We start from the raw sequence: 11,507 nt of genomic DNA on the forward strand, positions 1-11,507 counted from the left end.
TGAGATGGAGTCTTGCTTTGTCACCCAGGCTAGGGTGCAGTGGCACGATCTCAGCTCACTGCAACCTCTGCCTCCCAGATTCAATCAATTCTGCTGCCTCAGCCTCTTGAGTAGCTGGGATTAACAGGTGCCTGTCAGTATGCTCGACAAATTTTTATTTTTATTTATTTTTTATATTTAGTAGAAATGGGGGTTTTACCATGTTGGCCAGGCTGGTCTCAAACTCCTGACCTCAAGTGATCCACCTACTTCAGCCTCCCAAAGTGCTGGGATTACAGGCATGAGCCACTGCACCCGGGGCAAAAAAAAAACCCAACTCTTTAAAGTCTAATTTTTCCTGACTCATTTCCTATTTCCAGGACATAATTTACATTTAATATTGCTGAATTATTGTGATGTGCTAATGAATAGGGCATGCAAATTAAGTGTGCTTTGAAAGATGCCTGCTTATTATTGGTATGCCCAAGATATCAGCAAGCATCCCCAATTGGTTATTTTTCTAATTATTTCTATAATTTCTTCCTCTTGCCTTCTCTCTTTCCAGTCTATATAAGGCAATCTGGGACTTCCATAGTTGTCCGTGCTCTCATGAACATATAACTGATTTATAAAAGACTCTTTCTTACTATTGGAACTTACCAGTTTTTTTCAATCATTATTTGTGGTTTTTCATTATAATTTTCAAGCTACAAAAGTGACTGACAATCAATAAAACCTTGGAAATAATCATTGAAAATCTTTCAATTACATACCTTTCACTTAGAAATTTTAAAGGGTTTTATCCTATAGTATTGATCAGAAAACTTTTCAAAGTCATGTTTATCACAACATTATTTAAAATGCAGAAATTAATTATCTCTAGGTGTTAGAGTTATGGGTATTTTTGGATTTTTGCTTATTTGTATTATAGATCTATAATGAATATATTCTATTTATATAATTTAAAAGATTTTTATTTAGGCAGTAAGTAATAGACTGTAATGTGAGTAAAATTGTGGTAATGATGGGATGTTTCCTTTTTTTATAGGGAGAAGAAGCTGATGATGATGATATTTACAACGTTCTTTCTACATTAAAGCGGTTAACTTCTTTTCACAAGTATGTTGTTTTATTTAAAGTAAAGGCAGCGAGGTGGCTCATGCCTGTAACCCCAGCACTTTGAGAGGCCAAGATGGGCAAATCACTTGAGGCCAGGAATTCAAGACCAACCTGGCAAAACCTGTCTGTACAAAACACAGAAATTAGCTTGGCATGATGGTGCGCGCCTGTCGTCTCAGCTACTCAGGAGAGGATGGTGCATGCCTGTGGTCCCAGCTACTCTCCTGCTAAGGCAGGAGAGGCAGGAGGTGGGGGTTGCAGTGAGCCGACATCGCGCCTCTGCACTGCAGCCTGGGTAACAGAGTGAAACTCTTCTAAAAAAAATAAATAAATAAGTAAAGTAAATGTAGTAAGCCAGGTGTGCAGGCACACAGCTATGGGCCCAGCCACTCGGAGGTTGAGGAAGGAGGATCACTTGAGCCTAGGAGTTTAAGGCTGCACTTGATGATGGCACTGGCCCATGATCATGCCTGTGTATAGCCACTGAGCTTCAGCATATGTAGTATAGTGAGATGTGATCTCAACAACAACAAAAAGATAACATAGATTTAATGAATGGCATGTATTAGCCAACATACACTGACTGACTGTCTTTGTTGGGTTTGACATTAATAACAATGGGAATTTTAGGCCTGGTGTCATGGCTCACACCTATAATCCCAACACTTTGGGAAGCCAAGGTATGTGGGTCCCTTGAGCCCCAAGAGTTTGAGACCAGCCTGGGCAATATAGGCAGACCCTGTCTCAATTAAAACAAAATGTATGCTTTTTTAAAAATGGGAATTTTAGAAGTATATTGAGATATGTTTTTTCTTTATTCAGATTTCTCTAGATGATTATGTTTTGCTGTCATTGAATTACTTTTTTTTTTTTTTTTTTAATGAGACAGAGTCTTACTCTGTTGCCCAGACTGAAATGCAGTGGCATGATCTCAGCTCATTGCAACCTCCACCTCCCAGGCATAAGTGATTCTTATGCTTTAACCTCTGGAGTAGCTGGGACCACAGGTGTGCATTACCATGCTTGGCTAATTTTTATATTTTTAATAGAGACAGGTTTTTCCAAGTCAGCCAGGCTGGTGTTGAACTCCTGACCTCAAGTGATCTGCCAGCACTTGGCCTTCCAAAGTGCTGGGATTACAGACGTAAAACATTGCGCCTGGCCTATCATTTAATCACTTAAGGTATAATATTTATTCAATGTAATGATTTACCTATCACTTGATGTAATGAATATACACTGTAAAAGTTTAAGGCTATCAGTATTTAACAAATTAGGCTTATTTCATCAGCTAGAGTCCTACAGGTATAATTTTCAATTGATAGCTTTTAGAAATCTTGCTCTTAATAAATAAGAAATAAGATTTGTTACCAGGCATGGTGGCTCATGCCTGTAATCTCAGCACTTTGGGAGGCTGAGATGGGTGGATCACTTGAGTCCAGGAGTTAAAGATCAGCCTGGCCAACATGACAAAACCCCATCTCTATTAAACACACACACACACACACACGCACGCACGCACGCCAGGCATGGTGACGCACGCCAGGCATGGTGGCACACACCGGTATTTTGAGCTGTTGGGGATGTTGTGGCATGAGAATCACTTGTACTGGGGAGGCAGAGGTTGTAGTGATCTGAAATCACACCACTGCACTTCAGCCTGGGTGACAGAGCAAGTCTCTCTCGAAAGAGAGAGAGAGAGAGAGGGAGGGATGGAGGGAGGTAGGGAGGGGAAAGAAGGAGAGAAGTGGGGGGAGGAAGGAAGGAAGGAAGACAAGAAGGAAGACAGGCAGGTAGGTGTGGGGGAGAGTTGGGATATATTGGTCAAAGGATATAACATTTCAGTTATATGGGAGGAATAAATTTAAGACATCTATTGTACAACATGGTGACTATAGTTGAAAACAATGTGTTCTTGAAAATTGCAAAGTGTAGATTTAATATTTTTTCAAAAAGAATTTTTGTGACAGGTTCTTGCTCTGTAACTCAGGCTGGAGTGCAGTGGCATAATCATGGCTCACTGCAGCCTGAACTTTCCGTGCTCAAGGGATCCTCCTACCTCAGTCTCCCAGTTAGCTGGAACTACAGGCACATGCCACCACACTTGGCTAATTTTTTAAATTTTTTCTAGAGACAGGGTTTTGCCATGTTGCCCAGGCTAGTCTTGAACTCGTGGGCTTAAGCAGTCCTCCTGCCTCAGTCTCCTGAATTGCTGGGATTACAGGCATAAGCCACCGCACCCAACTGAGAGTAGATTTTAAGTGTTCTCACCACAAGAATAAAATGAAAGTATGTGAGGTAATCGATATGTTAATTAGCTCAATTTAGTCATTCCACAATTTATACAAATTTCAAAGCAACATGTTGTATACAGTAAGTATATACTAATTTTTATTTCTTAACATAAAGGACAAAAAGAAATAAGATATTCAGGAAAGTCATGAGTTATTGCCTTGAGCTTTTTTCTTGAATTGTTCCTGTTTGGTTGGTTATTGTGTTCTTACTATGTCAATAGAACAAGTGGATTGAATAAGGACAAAGGACTCAGATCACTGAAGTTTGTGTTGTCAAATTGTAATTTGTACATCTCTTATAATGAGACGTGCCTGTCTTCTCCATAATGAAAACAAAGAACTTTGTTGTCCAAAGAGAGTTTGAGTGTAGCTGTTACACTAATCAGTACTTCAAATTTCAAAATCAATTTCCAAACTCTGAGTCTTTGTATGCAAGTAAATTTTTTTAGAATTCCATAGAAAAGCAAACTTTTATTTTTTAAAAAACTGTCATTTGAAAACAGAAGTTAATAGTGTCAAAATGACTATCTTTAGTAGTGGAGCTCCTGAGAATTTAAAAATTTCCTATTATCACATTCATAAGTCCTCAGCTCAAGTAAATAGCTATAGTGCCATTTTTGAGCTTTCCCATTTTTACTTTCCCCTAATTTTGTCTTTATCTCCATTTTGTGAAAGAAGTCTCTTTCAAAAATACACATGTGGTTATATTTTTAAATTGTAAATGGATTTCTTTAAAATAATGCTTTTGAATAGGCCTGATGTAGTGTCTCACGTCTGTAATCCCAGCACTTTGGAAGGCCAGTACAGGCAGATCACTTGAGCCCAGGAGTTCAAGATCAGCCTGGCCTACATGGTGAAACCCCCTCTCTACCAAAAATACAAAAATTAGCGGGATGTCTTGGCACACACCTGTAGTCTCAGCTACTCAGGAGGCTGAGGCATGAGACTCTTAAACCTGGGAAGCAGAGGTTGCAGTGAGCCGAGATTGCGCCACTGCACTTCAGCCTGGGTGACAGAGAGAGACCCTGTCTCAAAAGAAAAAAAAAAAGAAAAAGAGAAAGATAGTTTTAAATATAGTATAAAGAGAGTTTATCCATATGTGAAATAGACTATGAGCTTAGCTTGACCGTGCGGTAGAAACTTTCAGTTAAATGTATGAGGTTTTATTTTTGTTGATTTCTTTAATAAATTCGTAGTATTATCTCTTTTTCTTTCTACCTTTCTTTCAAATTTGAGCATTTAATGAACATTTCCTTAATGGTTCTTTTTCAATTCTGCAAACAAATGGATTTTTTTTTTTTTTTTTTTTTTTCACAGAGTCTTGCTTGGTCGCCCAGACCATGCAGTGGCATGACCTCGGCTCACTGCAGCCTCCATGTCTCGGTTTTAAGCAATTCTCCTGCCTTGGCATCCCAAGTAGCTGGGACTGCAGGCATGTGCCACCATGCCCAACTAATTTTTTAAATGTACTTTTAGTAGAAACGGGTTTCACCCTGTTGGCCAGGCTGGTCCTGAACTCTTGACTTCAAGTGATCTGCCAACCTCGGCCTCCCAAAATGCTGAAATTATAGATATAAGCCACCATGCCCAGCCAAAATGAAATTATTTTATTCTTCCACTCACTTGAAGTGAGCTCAAGTTTAAATTTCCTTCAATCGACTGTAGAATAAAACGAATGCATTTTTGTTTATTTCAGTGCACATGATCTCACAAAATGGGATCTCTTTGGTAATTGCTACAGATTATTGAAGACTGGAATTGAACATGGAGCCATGCCAGAACAGGTAAGAGTTTATTCATGTTCCATCTGTGTGACTCTAGAAAGTTGAGCTTTTCTGAAGTCATGTGATTATCAGAAGCTTTTTATACAAAGTAATTGATCATTCTTTAGGACACCTTTCTCCTTTGAGAGAATTATTTGCTATGGTAATTTAATATTACTGATAGGTGTATTATATCTGCTGATGTGTTAGAGCAGAAAAAATAGAAAACTTTTGCTATAACATATTATAAAAAAAATTTTTTTTCTTGAGACAGAGTCTCACTTTGTCGCTAGGTGCCAGGCTAGAGTGCAGTGGTATGATCTTGGCTCACTGCAACCTCCGCCTCGCGGGTTCAAGCAGTTCTCCTGCCTCAGCCTCCCAAGTAGCTGGGACTACAGACACGCACCACCACGCCCAGCTAACTTTTGTATTTTAGTACAGATGGGGTTTCACCATGTTGGCCAGGATAGTCTCGATCTCTTGACCTTGTGATCTGCCCACCTCGGCCTCCCAAAGTTCTGGGATTACAGACGTGAGCCACTGCACCCGGCCACATATTATAAAAATGTTAATGTTAAGGTAGACATTCCTCTATTAGGAAAAATACCATTAATTACTACAGCAGCAGTTTTAAAACTTTTAGTTTATTCATTACATAATGAAAACTGATAATGGGTACATTCCAGCCCTGTTCTAGGTATTAATCATATTAAGCATGGCTTAATTTTTATATTAGAACCATAGTTAAATCAACATGTAGCCTTTAATAGACTTTAAAACTTTTTACATTCATATGCTAGTTAGAGTAGAACGGGCAGAAATTCAACAAATTTTGCCTTATCTGAAAGAGACTTCAGTAGAATAATTAGTCTACTTGATTCAGTATGAGAAAGGAAGGAGTTATTTTGTACATTGCACACATTCATGTAGACCAAAATATCAACTACATTGTTAAGTGTGGGTAATATTTAGGGGTTATCTTACTCGTTTCCATTTGGTAATACAGAATGCTTAGATGATAGTTTATTACTCCAAAGCAGTAAGAATTTCAACAGATAAAATAATAATCTTATATTAAAAGTTAATCATGGACCAGGCGCAGTGGATCAGCTGAGGTCAGAAGTTCCAGACCAGCCTGACCAACATGGTGAAACCCCATCTCTACTTAAAATAAAACAATTAGCCAGACACAGTGGCATGGACCTGTAGTCCCAGCTACTTGGGAGGCTGAGGCTGGAGAATCGCTTGAACCTGGGAGTTGGAGGTTGCAGTGAGCCGAGATCACGCCACTGCACTTCAGCCTGGGCGACAAGCGAGACTCTGTCTCCAAAAAAAAAAAAATAGTTAATTATGAAAACAGTTTTTATTATTGCTGTGATTAATTCATTTAAATTGCATAACACTAGTCATTTTCTTGGTCCCTACAAATGTCCCTGATTATGTTAGGTATTTTTATTGTAGTTTATGCAAAGACACTAAATATTTTACCCTCTTTTTTAAAAAATGTATTCCTGACACTTCAACTTCCCATCTTCTCTTCATCTCAGACCAGCAGCCTAAATAAAATTCATCCATATTTTCAAGCCATGCTTCTAAGTTGAAAATGAATGAGAGAGTTAAGATATTCTTTTTATGCTTTTCTCTATTTACTCCAGGGAGAGAATAAGAGTACATCTCTGTTTCATCTACTGTGTTGAAATTTTTTTACTTAATATACCGTCATTTTTGTCCTAGTACTGACTTGTGACAGCTTCACAATGTTATCTTCTATTGTTTTTTTGGTTTTCTGTTGCTTATGTTCATTGTATATGTCTTATTTTCTCCATTTTATTGTTGGATAAAAGAACATATTTATGTGACATTAAAAGTTCTTTGGCTTTAACTTTGTTATTAAACACATGTTTGTTAACTATGCATATAAAGTTTGAGTTCATAACTCACATATGACTAGATTGTACTCCTGTTCCTTTTAGCAGCTCTGAGAAATATCTATTAACATACTAAATACAGAAATTCTGTATTCAAAAAAAAAAAGAAAGAAATTCTGTATTCAACCACTTTTTTGTTTGTTTGATTTTGAAACAGAGTCTCGCTTTTGTCACCCAAGCTGGAGTGCAGTGGCGCGGTCTTGGCTCATTGCAACCCCCACCTCCTGGGTTCAAGCGATTCTTCCGCCTCAGCCTCCGAGTAGCTGGGATGATAGGCCTCTGTCGCCACCCTGGCCTAATTTTTGTAGTTGTAGTGGAGATGGGGTTTCACCATGTTGGCCAGGCTGGTCTTGAAACTCCTGACCCCAAGTCATCTGCCTGCCTTGGCTTCCCAAAGTGTTGGGATTTCAGGCATGAACCATCGTACCTGGCCCTCAACCACTTCTTAATACAACCATGCAAGCTCACTGTTTAAGGTTCCAACTGTATACTTACAATAAGAATTCAGAGAAAATACCTTTCAGAGCAGGGATACTGAAGAACCACCAAAATGTTTATTATTGTTGACTCTCAGTTGTGCTTAATGTTTTGAAGATACTTTAACACTGTCTAGCTGTTTGGGGAGACTATATTCGCTGTATGCTTGACTATTTTTTGTTTTTTGGCTTTTTTTTATGATAACCAATTCAACTATAAGTTCTTATTTCCTTCCTTCACTGAATTATTACACAGGCATACCTCATTTTATTGTGCTTTGCTTTATTGCATGATTTTTTCAAATTGAAGGTTTGTGGCAACCCTGCATCAAGCAAGGCTAACAGTGCCATTTTCCCAACAGCATATGCTTACTTAGTGTTCCTGTGTCACAGTTTGGTAAATCTTGGTTATTTCAGACTTTTTCATTAGTATTAAAGCTGTTATGGTGATTGGTGATTAGTAATCTTTGATGTTTCTATTGTAACTGTTTTGGGGCACCATGAACTGTACCCATATAAGACAGTGGACTTAATCCATCAATGTTATGTGTGTTTTGACTGCTCCATTGACAGGCCCTTCCCTGATCCCTTTCCCTCGCAGGCCTCCCTATTCCCTGAGACACAGCAATATTGAAATTAGGCCACTTAATAACCCTACAGTGTTCTCTAAATGTTCAAGTGGAAGAGTCACACTTCTCTCACTTTTCATGACTGCTAACACAACAGAAGTAATTTTTACTTTCAAGTCTTAATTATTTAAGAAAAAATATTGCATAAGCCTAATAGCTGCCATAGAAAGTGACTCCTTTGATGGATCTGGGCAAGAAAATTGAGAAACTTCTGGAAAGGATTCACCATTCTAGATGCCATTAAGAAATTTGTGATTCATGGGAGGAGGTCCAACTGTCAACATTAAAAGGAGTTTGAAAGAAGTTTATTTCAGTGTTCGTGGATGACTTTGAGGGATTCAAGACAAGTTGAGGAAGTCACTCAGATGTAATGGAAATAGCAAGAGAACTAGAATTACAAGTGGAGTCTGAAAAGGTGCCTGAATTGCTGTACTCTCATACTCATACTTGAAGAGATGAGGAGATGCTTCCTGTGGATGAGCATTTAAAGAGATGGTATTTACTCCTAGTGAAGATGCTGTGAACATTGTTAAAATGACAACAAAGGATTTAGGATATTACATGAACTTAGTTGATAAAGCAGTGACAAGGGTGGGAGAGGGTTGTCTGCAGTTTGAAAGAAGTTCTGTGGAAAAAAATGCTGTCAAATAGCATCACATGCTACAGAGAAATATTTTATGAAAGGAAGAATCAATTGATGCAGCAAACTTTTCGTAGTCATCTTAAGAAATTGCCACAGTCACCCCAGCCTTCAACAACCACACTGATAAGTCAGCAGCTGTCAACATTTGAGGCAAGACCCTTTACCACTGAAAAATTATGACTCACTGAAGAGTCAGGTGATTGTTAGCATTTTGTAGCAATAAAGTATTATATTTTTTAGTGAAGCTATGTACATTGTTTTTTCAGACATAATGCTGTTGCACACTTTTATATGCACTGTGAAACCAAAGGTTTTGTGACTTGCTTTATTACAGTATTTGCTTTTTTGTGATGGTCTGGGAGTAAACCTGTACTATATCCAGTGTATGCCTGTGCGTTTGTATATTTTTTTCCCTCCTAGTGATTTATCTTTTTTCATACAAGTACTGTTTCAACCATTATAGTTTTAGAGTATGTGGAAGACCGTCTAGGTGTGGTGGCACACATCTGAAGTCCAAGCCTTTTGGGAGGCTGAGGCAGGCGGGTCACATGAGGCCAGAAGTTTGAGACCAGCCTTGCCAACATGGCAATATCCTGTCTCTATTAAAAATTTAAAAGCAGTTGGGCATTGTGGTACACATCTGTAATCCCAGCTACTTGGGAGACTGAGGCACGAGAATCACTTGAATCCGGGAGGCAGAGGTTACAGTGAGTTGAGATCCTGCCACTACACTCTAGCTTAGGCAACAGAGTGAGACTCTATTTCAAAATATAAAAATAGGCTGGATGCAGTGGCTCACGCATATAATCCCAGCACTTTGGGAGGCCGAGGTGAGCAGATCACCTGAGGTCAGGAGTTTGTGACCGACCACCCTAAAACAGAGAAACTCCATCTCTACTAAAAATACAAAATTAGCCAGGCGTGGTAACGCATGCCTGTAATCCCAGCTACTTGGAAGGCTAAGGCGGGAGAATCACTTGAACCCAGGAGTCGGAGGTTGTTGTGAGCCAAGATTGCACCATTGCACTCCAGCCTGGGGAAAAAAAGCAAAACTCCCATCTCAAAAAAGAAAAAATTTTTTAATATAAAAAATGAAAAAATAATGTAGCAGACCAAAAAGAAATTGTATATTCTGTTTTTTTAATCAAATTATAAAAATGTTGTGGGAAGATTCAACTAATCAGTTTTCAATATTTTCCCACATTTCTGTACTTGGACAACATGTGTTACATATGTTAATATGCATTTATAAAATATATATTAGGCCTGGTGTGGTGGCTCACACCTGTAATCCCAGCACTTTGATAGACTGAGGTGGGTGGATCACTTGAAGTCAGGAGTTTGAGACGAGCCTGGCCTACATGGCAAAACCCTGTTTCTACCAAAAATACAAAAATTAGCAGGGTACGGTTGCACATGTCTCCAATCCCAGCTATTTAAGAGGCTGAGGCATGTGAATCACTTGAACCCAGGAACAGAAGGTTGCAGTGACCCAAGATTGCACCTCTGCACTCTAGCCTGCATGATAGAGTGAGATTTGGTCTCAAAAACAAAACAACACAAAAAAATTGCCCCAGCCACCTCAACCTTCAACAGCTTTTTTCAGCCTAGGACTCAGTGCAGAATAATACATCGCATTTAGTTGTTAAATTTTTTTTTGTCTCTTTAATCTGGAATTACTTCTGAGCCTTTATGTTTCATGACATTTTGAAGAGTATAGATTAGTTATTTTGCAGAATGTTTTTCTTGAGTTTTGCCTGATCTGCATGTTTGAATTTCAGGTACACATTCTTAGCAGCACTGCTACATAACTGATATTTTGTTCTCAGAGCATTACATCAGGAGGCACATGATGTCAGTTTGTTCATTATTCATGTTACTAACTCTGATCACTGACTGAGGTGAAGTTTGCCAAGTTTCTCCTGTGTAGTTAGTTACCAGTATCCTTTTTAGTTACTGAAGTAAGCTGTGGAGTATTCTTTAAAACTATGTAATAATCCTGTTTCTTATCAGACTCTGACATAATGGTTTTAGTATCGCTCTATGATCCTTGCCTGACTCAGTTATTACTGTCATGGTCACAGAGTAGTGACTAAAGCAATGATTTTCTAACTATGTTGTTTATTTTGTATTTCTTAATTGGCACTCTACTGTAAGGAAGAACTTTCCTTTCTCTTTTCATTCATTTACTTTTTACAATTTTAAATTTCTTTCAAAAAATGGTATTACTGTGGACCCATAGATACCTATTTTACTTCTGTTTTATTTGACAAATTATGAATCAGTATTCTCATTATTTATTTTCGTGCCCAAATGGTAGTAGACTTGGCCAGTGGGAGTTCCTTTCAATCCAGTTCCTATGTACTTTAGATTTTTTTTTTCTTCTTTTTTTTTGAGACAAACTTTCGCTTTGTCATCCAGGCTGGAGTGCAGTGGCAGCCTCAGCTCACTGCAACCTTAACCCTCTAGGTTCAAGCAGTTCTCTGCCTCAGCCTCCAGAGTAGCTGGGATTACAGGTGCCCGCCATCATGCCTGGCTAATTTTTGTATTTTTAGTAGAGACAAGGTTTCACCATCTTGGCCAGGCTGGTCTTGAAGTCCTGACCTCGTGATCCATGATCCACCACCACCACCGCCCGGCCTCCCAAAATGCTGGGATTATAGGCGTGAGCCAGCA

General features: G+C 38.7%; 1 protein-coding gene across 1 annotated transcript in view; it reads left to right on the forward strand.

Annotated features, from left to right (window-relative positions):
• STAG1 (stromal antigen 1) overlaps positions 1–11,507 on the forward strand; it is a 410,571-nt gene that overhangs the window by 306,289 nt on the left and 92,775 nt on the right. The window contains exons 20-21 of the mRNA XM_017528196.1: positions 1,028–1,098; positions 5,089–5,176. Of these exons, the coding sequence (XP_017383685.1) occupies positions 1,028–1,098; positions 5,089–5,176 (159 nt within the window). The remainder of the gene's footprint in view (positions 1–1,027; positions 1,099–5,088; positions 5,177–11,507) is intronic.

The sequence above is a fragment of the Cebus imitator genome, unplaced genomic scaffold, assembly GCF_001604975.1.
Source record: "Cebus imitator isolate Cc_AM_T3 unplaced genomic scaffold, Cebus_imitator-1.0 Scaffold53, whole genome shotgun sequence".
Taxonomy (NCBI): Eukaryota; Metazoa; Chordata; class Mammalia; order Primates; family Cebidae; genus Cebus; species Cebus imitator.